The 24,215-nt window shown below is 41.1% G+C and overlaps 2 protein-coding genes across 5 annotated transcripts in view; one reads left to right on the top strand and one right to left on the bottom strand.

The window, feature by feature from the left end:
* LOC135490720 (uncharacterized) overlaps positions 1-19,053 on the bottom strand; it is an 80,892-nt gene extending 61,839 nt beyond the window's left edge. Inside the window, exons 1-7 of one of the 3 annotated variants that reach the window (XM_064776114.1) lie at positions 18,890-19,053; positions 13,273-13,450; positions 12,082-12,321; positions 7,888-8,353; positions 2,811-4,088; positions 1,141-1,314; positions 453-595 (exon numbers count right to left, since the gene is read on the bottom strand). In XM_064776114.1, the coding sequence (XP_064632184.1) occupies positions 453-595; positions 1,141-1,314; positions 2,811-4,088; positions 7,888-8,224 (1,932 nt within the window). In that variant the 5' untranslated portion in view covers positions 8,225-8,353; positions 12,082-12,321; positions 13,273-13,450; positions 18,890-19,053. Of the gene's footprint in view, positions 1-452; positions 596-1,140; positions 1,315-2,810; positions 4,089-7,887; positions 8,354-12,081; positions 12,322-13,272; positions 13,451-16,970; positions 17,035-18,889 lie in introns of those variants that run through there. The other 2 variants (XM_064776115.1, XM_064776113.1) reach the window with 2 other exon arrangements.
* A 197-nt stretch (positions 19,054-19,250) lies between these two features.
* The window catches only part of LOC135491371 (GRAM domain-containing protein 4-like), a 40,125-nt gene continuing 35,160 nt past the window's right edge, over positions 19,251-24,215 (top strand). For both annotated transcript variants that reach the window (XM_064777191.1, XM_064777192.1), the window contains exon 1: positions 19,251-19,348. The gene's annotated coding sequence lies outside the window, so the exon portion shown is untranslated. The remainder of the gene's footprint in view (positions 19,349-24,215) is intronic.

Raw genomic sequence — 24,215 nt, 5'->3', positions numbered from 1 at the left:
GATTTTGACATACTCCCTCATGGGAAGGTAAATGTAACCCAGGCTCTTTTGAAAGAGTTTTCTACCTTACTAGACTGAACAAGGTATTACAAATGAGTTTGGCTTATTATCATGATTTTGACCTGCTCCCTCATGGGAAGGTAAATGTAACCCAGGCTCTTTTAAAAGAGTTTTCTACCTTACTAGACTGAACAAGGTATTACAAATGAGTTTGGCTTATCATGATTTTGACCTGCTCCCTCATGGGAAGGTAAATGTAACCCAGGCTCTTTTGAAAGAGTTTTCTACCTTACTAGACTGAACAAGGTATTACAAATGAGTTTGGCTTATCATGATTTTGACCTGCTCCCTCATGGGAAGGTAAATGTAACCCAGGCTCTTTTGAAAGAGTTTTGTCTAACCTTACTAGACGGAACAAGGTATTACAAATGAGAGAGAGAGAGAGCGAGTACCTGATAGTCCACAGCCTGTTCATCCTGGGCTTCTACACCTCTACTCCGACACATATGGTAGAGATAACTATCATGGGTGTTCTTGATTGCATATGGCTGCCAAGCATTGCTTTTCACACCACCGCCACACCGATGACGACTACCTGAAATAAAATGTCAGGTTTTCTATAAGCATACATGACAACGATGATGATGATAATGAAACAATACTTTCTATATTTTCAAACAGTCCAAATCACAACTGACATCCGTCCTGCTTCGCGTCAGTCACGGATGCGCAACGTAAGCACGAGTTGCACACTAGTGAGACACTTATCTCTCTATGGTTCACGTAATTTACATGTGACCTAAGCATGACTTACGCACAACCTACACGTCATTGACATGCCAATGATGCAATTGACGGGCGGTCAATTGTGATTAGGACTGTACTTGCAAAGCATCCAGAGAGGACAGCAAAGAGATGTGTTTACACTTCCAAAAACCACTGATAGGAGTCGCTGCCATCTCACAGTACATCAAAACTATCCAGGCTCGTACGAGGATTAAATTTATCGCCGATTTAAACAGGACCCAGTCCCTAAGCGTGCATATGTCACCTGAAAACCATCAATTTGACCACCTAACCACTACTTATAGTCCCCTTTTGACAGTGTCAGATAACACTAAAGAGATGCCTCATACTTACCAAATATAGTACTATAGCTAAAGTTTGCCCATCGCTTATGTTCACTTTCATATGTAATGTCGTTGAGTGCATGGTAGGTGTTGCTGGCTGCATTCAGAGTGTAGATGACACCCTTTGGTTGGTGGATGAGTCGACGGGGAGAGTCTTTCAGTTCAATCCTCTTGCCATCCTCCACTGAAATCACAAATAAAAAACAGAGTAAACCCCTTTTTCTTTGCGAGCCTTAAATTTTGTGAGTGAGAAATGCAATCTTTAGCTTAGGTGTGGAAAAACGTTCTACTAAGAATGGTTTTATATTTGGATGATTTGCCAAATTGCCTAAATTAATGGAAGCAACATCTGAAAGAAGATACTGGGTCACAGAAACAACTGAAATAACAACTATTATAAGCTACAGTGTGCCTGTAGTGCTCTATGATATGGCTACAGATCATGAAACGGGGCTGTGAGGATTCTGTTTACAGCCTAACAAAGTTTTTTATGACTTACTGTCAGTCGGCAATTTGATGGTGGATTGATACTATCAGTTCGAAATTTAATGGTGGACTGATGTCAGGGAACCATGCCTACCATTACATCATGAAAAACATCTCTAACTCAGGCATTTGGTTGCTATGTGTTCGGTTGTTGGTCAAATAGGACCTGAGTTAATTATTTTGTTACAACATGTATGGTGCTGGCTTGTGGTGGACGCCATCAAGAGACTTGTTTACAAACACAGTTTATTTTAGGCCTATGCACTTACCTTCTTACGTAAGTGCATAGGTTCATTTTATTAGTTTTCTACACTCGGCCATTCGTGTGCAGAGCTCTGTGGTGTGGAGACCAGAAGAACGTTTGCTCCTGTTTCTCCTTCTTGGACAATTTACTCCAAGGTTCGACGTTTGTGATTAATTCTTTCCAAGCCTATAAATGGAAAGAATGCTTTTCTAACTGTGTGTCGGGCTGTGTGTCTCGAGGGATATTTCAAACTATGTATTGGCACAGACCGACATAGACTCGTGCACATGTGATACAGCTATTTCGTAAAGTCGTTTAAAACAAGTCTCTGTGGCGGCCGCAAGGAGGGGCACTTCACGTTTACGTGTACGTGTACGTGTTGTCGTACTTCCTGTTAGATATATGTACTTCCTGTTGGATGTGTACTTCCTGTTTGTCATTCAAGGCCTTCGTAAACCGTGACTTCTCTTTGTCACTCACTTCCGTTACCGGACTTGCACTCATCCTGTTCTTTTTCGTGACGTCATCTCTACATGTACATGACTGTGTTTCTACTGGCGGATGTGTCTTCAGTTACAGACGGAGCGAACTTCTCCTAGCATTCAATGAGCTCTGGTGGTGTTGACACTTATAATATGTTTATGTTTACCTAGCTTGTTCCTGTTATTGTGAATAAAGTGTGTTTGTGTATTTGTGTAAAACAGCTTCAGGGTTTGTGTTTCTTCTGGTAATTTAGTAGTGTTTTTTCATGTAGCTATGGTACACTATGGACTTTGCTGAGAACTATGCAACTGAGTGGTGGGCAACTGTTTAATGATAGCCAGTTCTAGATTGTATCACCATGTATAGTTTAGTTGCATTCTGTTCACTGAATAATGAAATGATCTAAGGCAAACTACATGACACGTTTAATCCAAGTTTTATAACACAACAAAATGGTTTCAACCTACCTGCATAAACTCTTGCCCAGCGAGCCCCTACCATTTTATCTTCATCTTTCCAGGCGTAGTGGAATGCAAACTGGCACGATTGTCGGTCAACATCAATCAGCTGGTCGGCAGAGAATGTAGCAACTTCCGATTCCCCCATGATAATACTGATAGAAGCTTGCCGGTCAACAAAACCTAACACCTCACTCTCATTAATACTGACCACACCTCGGATCGGCTGATACTTGTCTGTTGCTAGGCAAGCCTGTTGTTTGCAAACAGAAGCAGCGTTTCCATCCGGCACGTTGGTAAATATTGCATATCGACACGGTCCAGCCGGTCCAGTTACAACCACGTTTCGATTCTTCACCTGAAAGCTCCAGAGATCATGAGAAGGGTAACTCGAACCGGCTGACCCTTCAACAAGAGAAGCAGATGTTATCTCGGGCTTGTCTAAGTCTTGTTTTATTGCTAAACTATAGACGGCAGCAGCTGTTTGATTTTCAGTGCCACTACTGTTAGAACATAGGACAAGCACAACAGAGTGACTTGCACTGGAATAGCTGACCGGAAAATCTGTTTCATCTTGCCCGTTGAACGCTTGGAAATGGGCAACTGTGGCACGCCCTTCAATGCCTGGGCAATCTTGGAGGAGGTTCTGGCGATTGTGGAACACGGAATAGCGAGAATTGTCAGGGCCGGAAACGCACAGACGACTCTGTCCATCAACTGAAAATGACCACTTATCCTCCCCCTGGAAGAATTTTGCAGTGAAGTGGTTGTTTGCATATCCTAACCGTGTAGTGTACAGTCCGTAGGTGACTGTAGAATCACTCACCCCTGGTTCAGCACTGCTGCAGAGAATTAAGGTGGCGCCACCACCATAGTCCCCAGCGTACTGACCATTGACATTGATTGGTAAGACATGGCCGCTGACAACCACGCCCGAGTCGTTGGTAGTGATCAATCCATTGTTAGACATCAGAGAGAGGTGGTTGGTCCCGAACAGATTATCGCTGAGCAAAGTCCCATCTTCTTCGCAAAGAAAGGATGTAGACGGCCCAAAGTGACCATGATGGCACTGGCTGATGGTCTTTGTTTCAAGATGGTTTCCGTCAAATCCAAACCTGAGTAAGTACAACATGCCCGTGCTGCCGTTTCCATCCTCCCCGTAGGCACAAGAGACAAGTGCCAATGCCGCACTACCCCCATAACTTGCGTTGACGTTGATGTTAAGTTTTCCATAGCAACGGATCGGCCACTTACTGTTGCAGGTAGCAGCGATGCTTGAGATAGCCGCTGGAACAACAAGGAAAAGATTTGATAGAAAATGAGCGAGGTCATGATAAGGAAGATCTTGAAAAAAGCAAAATAGTCCTCTGTTTTCTTGTTTTCGCGCATCTGTTCCAACCAAGGTGTTTTCTTCACCATTTGCAAGCAGGTGCATATTGCACGCCTGAGCGGTGTGTACAGTGTAAAGGACTTGAAATGTTCCCAGTCAGATCAATATGAAGACCAAACATGGTGCCTCGGATGACAATAAGAGACAATTTTTGCTGTGTCTATTTACATTTTTGGAAGAATTAACTGTTAACAAAATATATGATGTTTTGAAGTCTCCACAATGGCCCAGCTGACCACGATCTTAAACAAAAGGTTATTATTCTACCTTCCCAGCATTGAGATCCTGTACGAGGAACTTTAGTTTTACACCTCCTTTGAAGGCAATAAGCATTGCTTCCTCTGGGACATTGAAGTCTCCACAATGGGCTAACACGAGGACGTCCTTTGCTCAGCACTAAATCTCTCTAGGACATTGGGCAAAAAAAGCGGTGATGCTTTAGAGAGTTGAACCTGACCTCCCAACCCCATTATGAGCCCGCTGATGGAACCACTGGGTCACAGGTCCATCTAACCATACAGTAGGAATTTACTACACTAAGATACAAAGAGCTTTCGTAGTCCTACATAAAGTGTAGTCATAAAACATTTTCTTTATATAGTTTAGAAAGATAACTGACATTCAAAGAGTAAGTAGATTAGAGCCACACTGCTTTTCATGACTGTAGTCACAGCCAGAATTTAAAACAACCAGAAACGTCTGAGCGGATATCAGGTCGTATATGACTTCTATGGGCCCATTTACGTTTGGCTGGCCATTCCCCAAACCGCACTGGTCCATGGAGGCCGCCATTTACATCGTATGACGTCACAAAATTGTATGTTACGTCATATCGACCTCTATTGCGCCAAGGTGCGTAAATTTCGCAAGTACCCGACCCGTCGGCAACACAAGATCGTCCTTCTTTGATTTTACATTGTATGACATCATTTTCAAAAAACATGGCCGACGTATGTTTTTTGCGCCAAGATATTTGCCCCTTGAACGACCGATTTAAACCCCTGATATTGATCATGTGGCAATATTTCAGCACAGAAATTTGGTCAGTTGTGATATACCTTACTGTATTTCGAACGATTTCTACTTACTCTTTAAGCAACAATAAAGATAACATCAATTAAAAGAAGGCTTTTTGTGTTGATAGTAACTTGTATGTGTTTAAATCGAAAATTTAAAAATTATTCATATGATCACGATGGATAAGTGCATAAAACAAACAAAAAATAAAAAAATCTTGTGCACTTCTTTATTCTAAATTCTGTAAAATGCATCAGGCCTCGTTTTGGCCCCAGCAGATGAGACAACATGCCATTTGAATGCATCAATGCATGAGGTTGGAGGGAAGCTATCTAGTAGGCAATGCTTGGTGAAGGATCTTTTTTCAGTTGAGGGTATTTCATTTGGACTTGTATTGAAAAAATACTCTTTGGGGTATATCCTGAGATCAAATCAAATAGTTTAGTAAAAGCTTTGACAATACTTCATTTTAATGCTCCCGGGTCAAACAATTTAGTTGATGAGATTCACATTGAAAGCTAGCATACTTTTTTTTCTGAAATTCTGAATTTTCACAGATACCGGTAGGCTAATTTTATACTCGAAATATAGGTGGTGATGACCTATTTTACTCTGTTTCTGAAAAGCCCAGACAAAGCAGAAAAACATGTCAAAACCACAGACCCCAACAATGACCTAGTTTGTGTCTAACAGAAGACATGTTCAAAAATAAATGGTGGTGGCACTTCGTTGCAACCATGTTTCTTGGGAGTGAGAAAATTTGAAAGCAGTCAAATTACATCACATTTCAATGTTTAGTTTACAGGAGGACTGTAGGCAGGAGGAGGGGGGATAATTTGACCATCTTCAAGTGACTAGTATACACAGTAAGACCCCTGGTCTTGTCAGACTCAGCACTAAATATATCCCTCTTACAAGCGTGAATCATTTCGACCTACTGTGAGATGTGAGAGACCCCTATTGGCATCTTTGTGTAACTTTATCTTGCCTGCCTAGCTGCTGCCTAAATTGTCCCTTTAAGGTGATCAATAGATAGCGATATCTCACTATTGGTGTTGATTATATCCCCAAACAACCCCAGTAGTAATTTTTTGTCTTGAAGTGCCACCCTCCAGTGTTTGGACAGACAAAATGCTTAGAGAATGCCAACACCTCCAGCTCAGTATCACCTCCTTAAACAAATAGACAAATATACCAACATGAAAAAGAAAAACCAATTACAAATTCAAAATTCAAAATTCAAAATTCAAAAATTCAATATTCAAAATTCAAAATTTAAAATTTAAAATTCAAAAATTCAAAAGAAAAACAAAATACAAATTACAAAAGCAAATAATTTTTCCACAGAACTTACAATCGATATCAGAATTTTTATCCATATCTGAAAACAAAATTCTTGCAATGCAGAAACTGACCATAAATTTAAGTGCCAGAGCAAAAACTGATAATTTGAACAATGTATTAATAATCCTACGATGACATTATATGCACCTCCAAAAACTTCAAATATCATATAGCCCACTAAGCGTTTTAATGACAATAACCTACTAAATGACACGAAAAGAAGGTCAATTTCACAAATCATTTTCAATCAATTGTTTTCAACATAACTGAAATGCCTGTACTATATTACACACTAAATTCAGACTTCTGGACAATTGACACAGGTGCCACTATCGCTTAATTTTGTTAGTTTTAACCTTCTGGCCTTGAAAAGTAGGTCAAATCAAAAACCTAAGTAATATATGATGTAGCTCAATTAGATACACCAAACACAAAAATTTCATACCTCTTTCTAACATTTCTAAAACCATTGACTTGAAAATGACAAAAAAGTATTTCATGATGTCCACCTGTAGATCAGGAAGTGGGCCAAATTGCAAAAACGAAAAAATACACCTGAGCATAATCCCCCTATGGTATCACCACACCAAGTTTCAGTCAAAAAGCCCTCTCTAAATCCCACAGCACACTAGCCGCCAACTTCGGCGTTCACAGGCGTTTTTTGTCGCAAGAGTCCTGAACGCCTGAAAAATCCCTAGTCTGCTACGAACGGCGTCGGCGAACGCGACTTGATGCCACTTGCCGCAACTAAACGCCAAATATCTAACATGTTTGATTTTTGACGCGTGTCGCCGCACTTGAACGCAAGAAGAAGTCAGGTGTGCTACGGATGGCCGCCTGACTTGGCGTCAGCGGCGAGGCTATGGCCAATCAGCTAGCGTCTTGATGTCCCATGATTTGAAAATGGCAGCCTAAAGTGGCGGAAAAGACGCTACTTGACGCCGATTCTGGGCAGGTGTGCTCTGACCGGGATCCACTGGCCGCCAACTTTTGCATCGAGAGGCGTCAGCCGAACGCTTCTTGTCGCCAAAGTTGGCGGCTAGTGTGCTGCGGGCTTAACATACAACAGAGGCAGACAAACACTAGAGTATTGTAGAAGTTTTCCTGAAGGTGAGCTATAAATGAAACAACCAATTTGGGACCAAAACTAGTGTCCTTAGTCGGGAGGTTGTCCTTAATAGAGAGGTGTCGGTTAAGGGAGGTTCCACTGTACGTCGTAAATGCAGATAAGACTACCATCCTCCCATAGCTGGCTTTGGAACGTTTCTGGAATACACTTGAGCATATTTTAAGAACGATACAAAGTCTTGCTGTACGAGGATGACACACACTCACCTGGTGACCTAAGCATTGGTAACATCATCACTGGTTTGTAGGTATTGGCAATCACCACCTCTGGAGATTTCTCAACTGGCACTTCTTCAACAGGCATTGTAACAGCTGAGATGGGGGCATCCAAATCTTGACCAACTGTGCTCTCTTCCACAAGGGACTCATCACCCTGGAAAACATTTTTGCTAGCTGGTCTGTCATCTACAGGATCTTGAACCTGGTCCATATCTGTTGAAGCAGGTGATGCAAGGGTGATCCCCTTAACACAAGAATCGTGATTTGAGCCCCTGCTCATACTGGACAGAATCGGCCTGGAACTTGCTCTGGATGTGCTCCTCATGCCATCTGCTTCCAGAGTATTTGAGGCTTCCTGAGATGATGTATTTTGACACAAAGGGTCATCATGTCTGGCATGATGCTGTTCACCCTCGGGGCTTACGGTAGGATGTGCCGGCTTGGGCTTTGGTTTCTGAAAGGAAAGAAAAAGTCTTAGATCAACAAGAAATGAAATATCCATTAGGGACATTGCACTTTACAGATAAAAAAATACATTGAAATGACAAAAATGCAAATCACAAAAGATGATGCTAGGTATCAAAACCAGTCCTACTGCCTAACCACAGAGCCTTTCATAATAACGTCTGGTACGAGACGTATAATTATAGATTATCCTGATTTAGATAGAGGAGTTACAAAAGCACTAATTACTGAAATTGCATCCATAAGGAAATTTGTGATTTTATATCAAAATTACCAAAAAAGTACACTTCGACCTTACTTTTGGCAGAAATATTTACAGTGATATGTTTCGTAAAACACCTTCTTTGCATTGACTACAAAATATCACTGTGGGGCTGTACGGAAGTCCCTTTACCAATTTCAAAAGGTTTCAACAATCTTTCCCTCATTAAGGAGAGTTGGTTTGGCATGGCCTCTTAAAGGGACAATATAGGCAGCAGCTAGGCAGGCAAGATAAAGTTACACGAAGTCGCCAATAGGGGTCTCTCACATCTCACAGTAGAGATTTATGCTTGTACGAGGAATACATTTAGTGCTGAATCTGGCAAGACCCAGGGTCCTTTTTTTACTGTGTTTATTCGTCACCTGAAGATGGCCAAGTTAGCCCCTCTGTTCCTGCCTATAGTCCCCCTTTAAGATATACGTGTCGCTTCTCGAAGTTGCTGCATGGCCATGTGTTATAATCCAAACCTCTAGCACACACTATTGACGTTGATCGACGTTGTGTTACGCGAACTTTGTGTTACGCGAACATTGTTACGCAAACTTTGTGTTACGCAAACTTTGTGTTACGCTAACTTTGTGTTACGCTAACTTTGTGTTACGCTAACTTTGTGTTACACGAACATTGTGTAACACGAACTTTGTGTTACGTAAACTTTGTGTTACCCTACCTTTGTGTTATGCTAACTTTGTGTTACGTTTACTTTGTGTTACGCAAACTTTGTGTTCATCTGCCAAAAGTTCATGAGATATTGACAAAATAAGGTTTTCAAAGATGGCCGTCTGGAGCCCAGAAAGTAGGTCAAATGGCGATGTTTTTTTGTGTCAAGTCATGTTGTCATAAGACATCCTCACACCAAGTTTCAACTTTCTAGACTCAATAGTGAGCAAGTGTGCCCCTATTGTTGACGGACGACGGCCGAGCGGACTGTCAGACGACGACGACGACGGACGCCACGCCAAAGTAAAAGCTCACCACTCAGAGAGGTGAGCTAAAAATGTACACACAGCATAGATACAAATGTAAGGTAAAGTATACCTTTACTCATACTGACAAGGAACCTCCAAAAATTCAAGTTTGTCAGGGTAAGGTGCCCACCAGTTGGATAGCAAATTTTGAAAGGGTGGGCTCATGGAAAAACATAATTCTAAATTCTGCGTTGTTTTACAACCGAATAATATGACACAATGGATATGACAAATAAAACAACTACTGGCAATTCACAAGTTAGTCAAAGTGAGGTTTCTAAGAAATGAAATGGCCAGGGCCATTGTGCTCACCTCATGTGGAGGAAAGATGGATAAAGAGCATGGTCTTGTGTCATGTAGTGTTAGGTTTGATGTAGGTCCAAGCAATTACAATTTCCCCAAAATGGCCAATTTACAGTACATTCGACCTCTGTGACCTTGAAAAGTAGGTCAAATCAAAGAAGACCCGGGTGACACATTGAATGGTTGTTAGAATTAGATGTACCTATGATATAAAATTGGTGCCAATCGGGCAAGTCATTACTAGGAATAATGGCATTTTGAAGAATTTAGGATTTGGCCCCCTCCCTGGAGGCCAAACGGCAAATCAGATCGCACCAAACTTCGGTACCTGAGATCACCTGACCAAGGGGTACATGTGTACTTAATTTGTGATCAATAGTCATTGCAGTTAAGAAACGTGCCATAGTTACGGCCCGACGGCGAATTTACGCCATTTGACCTCTGTGACCTTGACAAGAAGGTCAAATTAAAAACCTGTGTGACATATACTGTATGGTGGTTAGATGTACCCATGATATCAAATTGGTGGCAATCGGGCAAGAAGTTAAGGAATAATCACATTTTTAAGGTTTTTGGATTTTGCCCCCTGGTGGTCAAGTGGTGAATCATATTGGACCAAACTTCGGTCCCTGAGATCACCTGACTAAGGGGTAAATGTGTACCAAATTTGGTATCAATAGTCATTGCAGTTTAGAAACGTGCCATCGTTACATCCTAACGGCCAATTTACACCATTTGACCTCTGTGACCTTGAAAAGGAGATCAAATCAAAAACCCGGAGGATATATGATGCACCTTTGCTAGAAGTACCTACCATATTTTTTTCAAAATTTCCCGACTACTATTAAGGGAGATATTGCATATTTTCACTTTTAACGTTTGGCCCCCTGGTGGCCAAACCATGAAACGAATCGGACCGAAAGTTGGTCTCCCAGGTGTCATTACATAAGGGTACATGTGTACCAAGTTTCAACTCAATAGCTCTAACAGTTACGAAACGTGCCCTGCTAACGGACGACGGACGACGGCGACGACGACGACGACGACGACGACGACGACGACGACGACGACGACGACGAAGACGACGACGACGACGGACGACGGACGCCACGGTATGGGATAAGCTCACCTCTGCTAAGAGGTGAGCTAAAAAGCAAAGCGAGTGTATTTACAGGATTTCAGATATACCCTCTGAACTGCAATTCTTAAACACCATTTGCATACAATTCACAATCTAATATTTTTGCAGCACCTCAAGAGAATATCCCTTACAGAAGTGCAGCACAGCAATTGATTACAGTGGATATATCTCGAAATAAAGTTAGACATCCATCACAATTAAACAAATAAGTCATTACGAACAATCAAATTTTGGATGATTTCTCCCTCCCTCCCGTTCAGATCGCATCATTTGTACAAGATTTCCGCTGTTTTCCAACTCCAGTTCTCAGTTTAAACTACCAATTATGAGTTAAGCTTGATGTCCAAAAAGGACAGTTTGAATAAAAATAAGGAACATTTTAGCAGTATTTACAGTGGGGCCATACTCCAAGGCCATACTCCTAACCTGTAAAATGATACTTGAATTTGTTGCCGACGACCGCGTGCTCTGCTCTATGCAAGCTGGCTTCATAAAAACTTCTTTTTGGTTCATTTTGGCATCCTCTTGCAAACAGGGCCTAACAACACGACTTCTCCTTACGCATGTTTCTGAGGGAGTAAGTATGTATCTAGTGAAACGGCCTGATATTGTCAGGATGTCATTTTGGATGTCCAATTGTAAATCAGTTACGGCAGGGCAGATTTTGTGACAGAGCTCGGGGGTTTGCTATTGCAGTTCACTGCTGCAGCACTTTATTATTATATGGAGCACCAATGAAGCACACTGTTTGAAATATCTGAAATGCTGGAAAGGTGCTGGATCAGTGCTGTATTAGTCATGCAATTTAATGAGCTTGTTATTTAGAGCAGCAACTTTGCAGCACATGTGCTGCTTGGATGGACGAAGCACACATTAGCAATGCCCCCACGATGCTGCAAATATGTTGCACGTAAGAGATTTCACAAGCAGTCGGTGCATTTTTTAGTACACGTACTTAAGAGTTAGTTTTGAAGAGGAGATTGAGTCATAACCATTGCAAGGGTTTCTAAAAAGCGCCTACCAAGAGCACAGATTCAGTTTACCTCTGGTAATCATTGGACATCTTCATCATCAAAAAGATCCCCAAAGTCGTTTCTAAAATCTACGTGGACAGGCACACATCGCTCATTGAAATCTAGGTCAATGCCGATATCCAGTGGTGTCTCGGTTGATGACACTAAGTCAACATGTTGGAAGCTTGGCTGAGACTTTGTGGATTCTCCTGGAGTTAGGTCCCGGCTCTGGACATGAGGCAGGAGATATGGACCAGAGAGGGCTGGTAGCTGTGGTGAAAACATCTTCACATATGGTAGGATGTAAATGATGAAACGAGCCAAATGAAACAAGCCAAATTAAACGAACCAAATACACAATCTAATCTAAACATGAAATTGAAGATCACGTTTGGATGTACATGATGTAATATCATTGCAATAGCGTTGGGTTGATATTTGCATGCAATGAAAAATCATCAGGCCAACTTAATTTGGCCCATTTAAGTTTTAAACAAGCCAAAATAAACGAGTGAATGAAACATTCCATGGTGCACCTTGCAAAACAGAAAATGAACCAATTTGAATAGGACTATGTGAATAATATTTCATTTTATGCCATTAACATACTTGACCGAATCCTGCAATGAATATTACCTGTAAACTCGATCTTTCAGTTTAGGTTTAAAATGTTTATTTGGATCGTTTAGTTTGGCTTGTTTCATTTGGCTCGTTTCAACATTTACATACTACCATCACATATCATTATCTATGTTATCTGAGATTCTAATTACGATGTAGCCTGTTGGCTGACAGGCACATTACAGTATTTTAAGAGCTCACTGTAGCACCATATATTATGAAGGTGTATGATATGGCAGTATGTCCATGATTACACACAGTAGTAATATCATTTTAGAGAGGTTGCTGGGAATACAATCCCATTCATAAAACTATTGCTACATTAGCATTTCATGAATTGACAAAACAAGGTCAAAGGTAATCTGATGGGACACCCACAAAACCAAATTTTCTGGACTAAAGGACTCTGATGCAACATAATTACATTGCAAAATAGCACTCAAATATCACCATCAAACACCATTGATGGCGTCACATACCTGCTCTATCAAGAGTATTTAAAACTTGTAACAAATTGTAATTAGTTACCATCTGCAGCACATATCAGTATCATTGTTTTCTCTAGGTTATTTTTTAAATAAGGATGTTCAAAATGCTTACTAAAGTGTCACCCTGTGCTTGTTGCCTCCCAACCTGATTGTAGAGCCAGTGTGCGAGGAACTCAATGGGATCAGCTGGTTTCTCCAGGACAACCTGTGTGAGACCTTCAACCAGGACACCACCAAGAACTTCTCTGATATAGTTAGAATCCATATGATTCAATTCACTCGCAGATGAACTGGAACAAATCATCAGTAATTATGATTTCATTGCTTAATACACTCTCTCATCTCTCAACTCATGGCACTTCAGTCTAGACATGTTAAAGGGGTACGCCGTTCGTAATTGCTTGTGGTCCAGTGAAATAGAAATCCACTAATACACAATGCCGTAGTGCAGTTATTGTGAACACAAATTTGTTTAAACTTGGTATTCATAGTACATGTATTTGTATCCAGTCTACACAATGTTAATATTTAGTACGTATTTCTGCAATTGGACATTTTTAAATTCAATTACAAATTCAAAATATTTAACGAATGGCGCCGTAGGCTTTTAAAAAGAAAAGTACAAAATGAATTGAAAGAAAGTGTGACAGTACATTTTCATCACTCCTTTGAGGACTTTGAATCAGCACCACAATTGGCAGAAGTTGGGAAGATGGGCATAATTGAGCAACATTTCAAAAACTGATCTGTGCAAGAGCAAGCAATAAATTTTGAAAAACGTTTTCTAACTTCTGTCAAATGAGGGCTTAAAATTCAAACTTTACAAAGAATTATAGGTTCCACATCGCCGTGTAGCGTCGACGATGATATTATCTACAATTCCTACACATGAGGAGGTGATCTGGTGACACGAGAGCAGAGCCAACACGGCGGCCCATGAATTTGAATACTGAAATGACCACAGCTCAATTATCATCAGTTACCATTGCCTCGACCAATGAGGGGCATTGATTTGGAGACAAGGAGAAAAACTCACGTAAGAGGTTTTAAAGTGGTGTTATGAAATCTTTGCAGTGTATGTCGGCTGCGTATATACTTAAACTAACTTAAAGTTGAATGCTTCTAAACTGAGAAAGGCAAGATGTGTTGTGATGAAGCTTTCCAGGCGGTACCGATTCAAATAATTACTATTGAAGGTCAGGCGGCACTAGGTCATTGTCATGCCGACTTATCGCCAGTGAATATCAGTCCTAATGTCTCCTCCTTTCAACGCTGATAACTCCCGCCAGATAATCCGTCAGACGCACCATCATAAACGGGTGGTCAATCAAATTGCTCCACACAAAGTAATTGAATGACGGCCTGAATGATAGTGCCAAGCTCAGGATCAGGTTACCCTTCTTCTAGATACAACATGCACTGTGCATTTGGGTCAAGTCAGCATCCCTAATACTCCTGGGGAGATTGTTCCAAAGCTTGGGGGCAGCCGAGCAAAATGCCCGGTCTCCAAAAGTTAGCTGCGTAATCGGCACCACAAGCAATAGCTCAGAGTCACCACGCAATCTATGATGAAACAATTGTTGCAAAACAACGGTTGATCGGCATGCGTCACTGTCAACCTTCCCAAACAAAACACACAGTAGCCAACCCACAAGGCATCAAGTTATTTTATGAATACAGTATGTTATTGTCTATTAATATTGGAGTATCAATATTATAGTACAGAATATTTTGGTGGTTATTGCCACAAATAAAGACAGAGCATATCAGAGACAATCTGAAGCATATCAAACAGAACTAAAATGTCATGGTTTTTTTTATTTCAGTCATCAAAGAAACATAGGATTGATGTTTTTAAAATGCAGCACAGATCCCGTCAGAGGGTTTAAACAGCAAGAAAGTCACGCAAACCATTATGCAGCATTGTAGCAAGAAACAACTTGTTGAAAACATTTTGTTAATTCATTTGTGAAAATGAATACAAATATGTGCAGAACAAACTCTGTGTGTTGTTTCAACTTGCACTCATGGAAAGACTAGAGCCATCTTGACCCTCAATGTATTGACATTGCTCAGCTTACAGACAACACGCGTCAATACCTTGACGAAAATTACAGCATGAATTTATATGCAGTCTGTTTCCTAATGATGTTGATCATCTATTACTCACTCATAACAGCATGGCTGTACACACAATGGATGATGCAATGTAAGACAACATCAATGTTGAAAGCAAGGAAAAAACACCAATACATTGTAGAAGATCAATGAAGCATATATTGTGACGTTAAAGCGATCGATATTCGCTATGACACTGGGATATCACAGACTTCAAACCTGCTTTGGAAGAAAAGTATTTCTGATGGGTCAGGCCACTTCCGACAAGTCTTGCCAAGCCAGCCACATGCAGCCAGCATCAACAATTGCCTCAAACATTCGCCACTGTGATCACTCCCTAACAGATAGGTTATTACAGATAAGATACAGGACTGTAGGAACATCCTTGAGTTGGGGGCAGAGATTTCTGACATTTGAGGGCCGAAGGCTAGAACTACAACAAGCGCAATAGGCGCGAAACCCAGGGGGGGCCTCCCTCTCGAAATTTTTTTAAATAAGAGAAAAAGAGTACTTTTACACGATTTCCTGGCAACTGAGAGCAAAATTGGACACTCAATCTTGCCTCTCATTTTCACAACACTCATTTTTATTTTTGACGAGCCTAATATGGGGGGGGGGCAGTTGGCCCCCCCCTGTTCGGTCTTCCTACAGGCCTGAAATCAAGCAGAGTAGACTACTCAATGATCTGACCAGTAATTATCTATGATATCAACCCAATCGATAGTGTTGGATAGAGTAGGATTTGTGACTACATGGAATAAAGTTAATATTATTTCTGATGTTTTAATCCAAATGTTGGCAGAACGAACCCCATATCTTATCCCCATATGCACCAGATATGAGGTTCGACCTTTACCCTCACATTATCCGGATGACACCCTTCCATTACCAAAAACCAGGAAAAGGGGGTCCAAACTGTCGATAGTTATCGTGTATGCATGTCTGGTGATGTTAATAGTCATCCAGAAATTTCCAGCTCACCGACAGCCAGATTTCTTGGCGCCGGGCAACCATGTCCGACCTTGCCACAAATGAGTGGTGACGTTCGTCAGTGTACCAGCTATGTTATAGACATGCATATTGCAATATGACCTTCTATTTTGGGATACCATTTGCCTGTTTTCCTTTCTGGTTGGAAATCATGTGAAGACACTCATGTCTAGACAGTCTTGGTGTAAAGTCCAGTGGCACTATAGATGGTTGTGATCAACATCTGGATGTGACATTGTCCCTTGGTTGTGACTGATCGTCGAAATTTCGTACAGAGGTTTTTTGGAGAAAAAGAAGACTGAAAATTGCTACACAGGACATTTTCCACATTTCCTGAACATTTCATGACATTTGTGTGCTAGATTAGCGAGTTGTTGTCTAAAATGTACCAGCGACAGCGTCCACCACCCAGTCGGCGGCCATGTTGGATTTGACTTGGAGGAAATGATAGGGCTTCCCAATACAACAGGAGCCCTGTGATTTTGGACAACATCTCCCTAATCTTACACCCAAATGTCATGAAATTTTCAGGAAATGTGCTTTATGGTGTATTTACTTCGTTTATGGCTACTAAATTTTATTTTGATGACGTTATACCTGACTTTAAACCTGGTGGATGCTGGTGGACGCTGTTTAGGATGACTGTCAGTCATTGAGGGGTAGTATTTAATGTTTCTGGGCTTTGTCTGCAGGACCACTGACCAGAGAAGCAAACATTAACCCCTGAATTTAATTTCACTGCATGATGGATAGTGATGCTGATGGGCGATGACGCTGGCAATGAATGATGACTGGAGTAACGTTGAACGATACTGTATTGCAACGTCGTGAGAAGAGTGTGCCTTATATCGCCACCTTAGTTTAATGAGAATTAGCTCTGTACACACTGACAACATTTTGGGAAACATGTTGGCCAACATGTTGTCCAGGTGCGATGTTATCGAAAATTTGGCCCTGTATACACATGACAACATTCGACAACATGTTGGGCAACTTGTTGTCGAATGTTTCCGAGAAATGAGGATTTTGGAGGGAATATTTTGGAGGGAAATTCATAAACAATGGAAGATTCCAAGAGAAGAAGATGTATTGTCGGTGGTTCTGCCATAATTTTACGTATCCTGATTGAAAGACGGCGAAGAAGACGTAAAGATGAGAAAAGAGTGTGGACAAGACCATGGATTAATATGAGACACCAGCATGGGGCAAATTTTGTAGCTATTTCTAGAATAGCAGCTTTCTTTTTGTTCTTGTCTTTATATTCCCTGGATGTTACATCCCATAAACAGGCACAACTTTCCCATACTGCAATAAGTTGTTCAACTTCACTCAGTAACCATTCCTTGCTTGAGGCTGCCTTTTGACTACATCACATGGCTTAAGGTAGATCATGTGATTTGTGGCCTATTTCTGATTGGATAAAACTCGACAACATCATTAGCATCTCGGCAACAAAATTGATTTTGTATTATTTCGACAACATTTGAGCAACATTTGGCCAACATGTTTCCAAATGTTTCCGAATGTTTCCGAACTGTACACACTGCCAACATTTTCGATAACATCGCACCTGGACAACATGTTGGCCAACATGTTTCCCAAAATGTTGTCAGTGTGTACAGAGTTTTAAGGAAGTGATGTAAATGGTGATAAAATAAATGCAGAAGTATGGCGATACAATATCACACAACGTTAAAGAGGGACTAAAGACGTATAGGCAGGAGGAGAGGGGCTAATTTGCCCATCTTCAAGTGACTAGTATACACAGTAAGGGCCCTTGGTCATGTCCGATTCAGCACTAAATATATCCCTTGTACAAGCATGAATCATTGCGACCTACTGTGAGAGACCCCTAGTATTATACGACAATCAAGATGTACAGACCGGGGGAGCTGGCTGTACGTACCCATAAGTCTTTGCGGTAGTCTCGCGCGTACCGGATATAACCTATCAAGCTTTTCTCCTTCAGAGAAATACTGCGTTGCGCTCAACTGCCAATTATGCATTAGTCTGGTGGACACGAGGTTGGCCTTAAACTTGCTTGAAATCGAAAATTTGGACAACACACGTGTACTACAGCGCAAACGGCAGCATTCTGACATATAGAAACATGTGGTCTGATTCTATTTTTACTTGTCATTTAGTGATCACGCGTCCAACCTCGTATGCAGGGTAATGTGGCTTTCTCATTGGTCGAACGTTAATTTTGTTCACAGCCTTATAAGGCACTTGAGCGCAACGCAGTATTTCTCTGAAGGAGAAAAGCTTGATGGGTTATATCCGGTACGCGCGAGACTACCGCAAAGACTTATGGGTACGTACAGCCAGCTCCCCCGGTCTGTACATCTTGATTGTAGTATTGGCGGCTTTGTGTAACTTTATCTTGCCTGCCTAGCTGCTGCCTATACTGTCCTTTTAAGTTTAAGTTATCAAGTATTCAAGTGCTACGACACATGATTATCATAAACATATGCATGCATGCATGCATGGATTCCAGGATTGGAAGGCCGAATGGAATGTCAATGATTCATTGATTGCATGATTGATGACTATGAATGAGAGAGAAGTATTATAGATAGATAGGAAGTTCAAATTCATCACAAATATACCAAAATACATACAGACAGTGGCTTTTGCACAGTGTCTATTGGTGGCACAGTGCTTTCACTGCTACAGGTCGCTCCCATCCTCCAAATATTCTCTAATTTTCCCTGAAACCGTGGTAATTCATGAACTATTCATGGGCATGTAGCCATATTGTTGATGTGTTCCCAAGCACCTGCAGTCTCGTCCCAAAGAAAGCTGTACTTGCTATGTTTATATCAAGTTACTGTACAAACTATTTTATATTCGTTCCTGAAACGAGGCCAAAACCAAAAGTTCTCGCGCACATTACTTAGAAATAGGATGTGTGTACATGGGGGCCGGTGCATGAAGCTGAAACTGCTAATTGGTTTTGCGCTAGACTGATTTAAAGGTCGTGTAGTGCTGCCATCTAGGTGGCCTAATATAAATTTGCACTTCTGTCATGTGTGCGTTTTGAGCCAAAAACATCAGCAGATCAGGTGATTAACAGCTTGGTAAGTAATGTTTGATACTGTATTTTCCCAGCATCAAGTCCGGCATCATTATACACGAATAGGTGGTCAAGTAGCCCTTTCCTGAGGCTGAGAGTGAGAAAATCTTCACCAAGGCAAAGCTCAGTCAGGTCAAGAAAATCTGCAACACATGGATTATAGAATGAATTGAATGCATGAATGAACACTAGACTAAACAGTGCACGACACTAGTCGAATGACTAGCACTTCACCAGGTGGAGGAAGCCAATGCGCGCTGTTCGTTGTGCCTAGGTTTGTTTTGCCTCTTTGGCTGGCACTGGCAGTGACTTCCTCCGCCTTGTGTAAAAGTGACTAGGCCTAGTCCATTGGATGGTTTGTACACAGCAGACGCGGCGCGTCAATTCATGCTGCAATATCTAACTGACGCAATAGCGTCCATTGGACAACCATGGTCATGATGGATGCTAGAGCATACTGCAAGATGGCCCATCTCGATCACAGCCAAGAAAAAAACGCTCATTGGACTTCTATAGAATGAGGGTGACCCGTCCCAACTCTTTATAGACAGTGGGGCATATTGGACAGCCCATATCACAGGCAAGACATGCACATTCATGCAGTAGTCTCTAACTGATAGATTGGATGAATACAGAAAGAACTTCACCTTACACTGTACTTGTCTGTTGCCACAGGAGCATCATGCATGGCGTGCATCTTTAACTGATGCAATGTACAGAGTGAGTCAATGAAAAATTACACACTTTTTTAAAGCCCCATTGCTATATGGTGCAAGAAAAGACCCAGGAGGGCCATAAAGGTTGACATGATGATGAATACAATATTTTTTCACATGTACTTTAGCAGCAACTCTTCCTCCTTCTCTTGGCACCAGTTGCACTTCTTTAGGTTTATGCATGTCTGCACAAGTGACAGTTAAAAGCTTCAGGTGAAATCTGACATACGCCACAACTGATCAGGGCTAGAGATAACACTTTAAAACATTTATGGTAAGTTCATTTCATGTCTTAGGCCCAGTGAATTGATTATGCAACCCAGGACACGAATCATGGTCATTTCAGTTCATTCGTATCCAGCCCTGATCAGTTGGCGCAAGTCTGATTTCACCTGAGCCCTTTAACTGTCACTTGTGGGGCTTTAAAAGTGTGTAGTTTTTATTGACTCACTCTGTAGTGTCCATGAATGTTGTTCATTGGGGATCAGTCACACACCTCTTTGAATGCAAGACCATCCAAGGCGTACATTCTTGCTGCAACCTCCAACTGATGTGAAAGCGTTCATTGGACCTGTGTAGCAGGACGACTATGGAATGAGGTTAATTCGTCACAACACTCTATGGATGCTGAAGAATCTACTGGATGGCCGAGCACACAGGCAATACATGCACATTCGTACAGCAGTCTATAACTGATATTTTCGGTCTTAATGAACTTTCATGTCAATGTTTTATGTTACAAGGATAACAGTCATTTCTGATCAGATTGTGAGATAACCCCTCCACATAACATTCGTCCAGTTGCCCTAGGTCTCTAGAGCAGACATAGTGTCAACTCTCTAACGATAGTGTGCAGTGGAGTTACAGCCTCAAGTTGCCCATTCAATTTTACAGATGATTTTTTAACTTTTGGTTTTCTGGCATAATGTTTTTAAAAAATATAATTTTGTGAATCGCTCCAAAATTCTTAGACGTCTAAAAACGCCAATATTGGACAAGAAAAGTCTTGCAGAGAGATTTTAAATGCACACTGATATTTATGTATAGTACATTGAGAAAGAACTTTGTTCAAAGCCTATATTGGTCAGCATGGACATTATTCAAGTTTAAAATATCAAACTATGATGAATCAATTTGCGATGAGAAATCTGAAACACCTCGATTTCTAATGAGCTGCAGTTTACAGTGTTTGCACAGTGCACTTATGCAACCAAAACTGCTTGAGTTGATGCAATGGAAGCAGTCGATTAATGGGACCCTCCAATTCTCGCTTGGTGCAAAAAAAAAATTCATGGGTTCAGGACCCACAGTGACAAAATCCTAGTGGAAGCAGTGATTATGTACATACATCATTTAAATCAATAGCTCCAGTTTTGTCATAGTTGAAGAAAACAACACCTGCAGCTGGACACATCATCATGCAGCTGTTGAGTAGGCTTTTAAATTGACTCTATGCATCTGGGGCTCCCGGTATGATATACGACCAGCCCTGTTTACATGCACTTAACACTTCTTGCCATGATTCTGGATTTACATCCTATGTGGGCTTCATGAGCTCTGACAGATTTTCCCAGTGGTCTAGATTGATGATTTTTGCAGTGACTCAATTGAGATTTACGACATCTGTTCAATAACTTAGACACTAATTTTTTCTCCATTCATATTGTCAGTAGACACTGTTTCCTGCAAAATGCAACCCAATCCGATTCACAGTTTGACCAACAGGGGGTGCTTTGTGAAAACACAACAACTGCAATATGCCAATCCTTTTTCAAAGGTCTGTTATTTGGGTTTTTGTGGCACAGATAAATAGAAATAAAAATTGCCGGAGCTCAGTTATTATACATGCAAATATGCTGAAACTTGGCATAGTATTTTTAGTGAGTTTCAGTTACGGTATTGTTGTCACTTCTTGTTTGGGTCGTCCGTTGTCGTCTGTAACCCGTTCCAAAACATTGGCATGTTTCTTAACCACTAGAGCTATGAACTTGAAACTTTGTACAAAGTATCCCCCAGGTCAGGGCGATTTATTTTTTTCCACAAGGTGACGCCATTTTGTTTCCCATGTTTGGCATAATTTATGCCGCAGCGTCATTGCATGTAGAATGTATGTAGATCGACATACCTGTGCTTGATGCAGCGGGTGGACAAGGTTACTTTCCTTATCTTCATTAAGCACCTTGTTCCCAGGTATTTTACGGGGCGTTTGCACCTCATCGCATGAACTTTCGCGAGCGGGCCTCCCATCACAAAATCCATTTAATTTACTCTGCATCTTACGAAAATAGTCATCACTATAGGTCGTTAACCATGGTAATGGTAATTGTTTCCTTTCTGTTTCACTGCTGAGTCAAGTAAAAATCGCGCGCTAAAACAAAAGAACCGCTCGAGGTAGGTCATCCAGTGTGAACGCTGGCTAAAGTACCTGGAGACAAGGTACCTGGTGTTGATTATCTCTGTCAACCCCGTTCGCCTGTTGCCTCTCAGCTTGCACTCACTGAGACATGCCAGACGAAATGGGGATTCCCATAACCTCATTCGTATGAATAAATTATGACACGTGTGCCAAATATTGGAAACAAAATGGCGTCGCCTGGTGTGAAAAAATAAATCGCCAGGTCAGGTGACACTGAATTTGGGTCCAATCTGATTCTTGACTTGGCCAGAAGTGGAAACCTAAAAAGTGTGCTATCTCTCTTATGAGTGACTCGTTTTCGGTTATATGGTAGGTTCTCCTAGCAAGGATACATCACATACCATACAGGTTTTTGATTTGACCTTATTTTCAAGGTCACATAGGTAAAATGGGGTAAATTGGCCATTTGAGTGTAACTATGGCACGTTTCTTAACCACTACAGCTATGAACTTGAAATTTAGTACACATGACTCCCTACGTCATATAACCTCTGACACCGATTTCGATCCGATCTGGTTCTCAACTTGGCCACCAGGAGGCCAAAACTAAAAAAGGTAAAAAGTGCAATATCTCGCTTTTTAGTGACTTTTTTTTATGATATTTTTATGGTATGTATGCCAAGCAACGATACATCACATGTCATACCGACTTTGTTTTGACCTACATACTATACATGTAACATGTTTCTTAACCAGGATGAATTCTGTATACGGTGAGCACAATGGCCCTTGGCCGTTTTATTTTCAAATGAAGATATTGTCTTAGTTTTGACATGAGGTTTTCATATTGTAAAGGGTCTTATTTTGTACTGAAGGTCCTAGGTTTGTCATGAGGTCTTCATTTTGTCATGAGGGGCCACCTGCCATAATAGTTTTACACCACTTTGGCTCCTTGGGATGGGGTGATATGAGTAAAGACTAGCAAATGCTTTTTTCTAAAACTCCACATACATTTACACTAAAGGCAAGTCCTTTCTGTACAAAATTGAAGTAAAAGCATTTGCTAGTCTTTATTCATATCACCCATGATCATGTATTTCAGTTAGTGTCTTATCTTTCTTGCGTCGTTGATGAGAATGTTGTTTGCGGACTAATGCAAGCATCAGCTCTGACATCATTCTAAATGTTGTCGCCATGGTTTCACGTGTGTTGTCATCGTAACACTAATGGTATAGTCTTTTGACATTTCAGATTATTCTTGCTGCTCTCATGGCACTTTAGCCCAATTACGGCAGCATGAAAATTATTAGCACTACCAGAAGTTTAGTTTTACCAAATTAATGTATTTGGGGATTTTTCACTCATGTGCTTGAACTCAATGCATTCAGTGTCTCAGATCTGATCCGCTATAATTCAAAGTCAGAATAAATGACAGGAGTTCACAGCGGTGTTTTACAACCAGAGCTGACATCAATGATGCATAGCAAGCCTGAGTCTATTCCTCAGTGGTGCAGTGGTAAAAGGTAATTGACTACACATTTTGGTGAAATCAACCGATTGGGATTTTCTGACTAAGACCCACCTCCTGGCATAAATGCTCAGCTTCATATAGTCCAAGTGTTAACCGAGAATATGCATTTGCTTCGAGAAATAATGGTAAAAGACAGTATCGCCACTTGACCTTTACCAATAGATCAATACCATTTGACCTTTACCTTTAGACCAAGAATTTTGCTCTGGATTCCAACGGTTGAAAATCAGTGATTTGATGTGCTTCATTTTTCTCTGGCATGATGGGG

This window comes from Lineus longissimus, chromosome 7, assembly GCF_910592395.1.
Source record: "Lineus longissimus chromosome 7, tnLinLong1.2, whole genome shotgun sequence".
Lineage (NCBI taxonomy): Eukaryota > Metazoa > Nemertea > Pilidiophora > Heteronemertea > Lineidae > Lineus > Lineus longissimus.
Note: the sequence above shows the minus strand (reverse complement) of the source record. Positions and strands in the feature narration are given on the sequence as shown.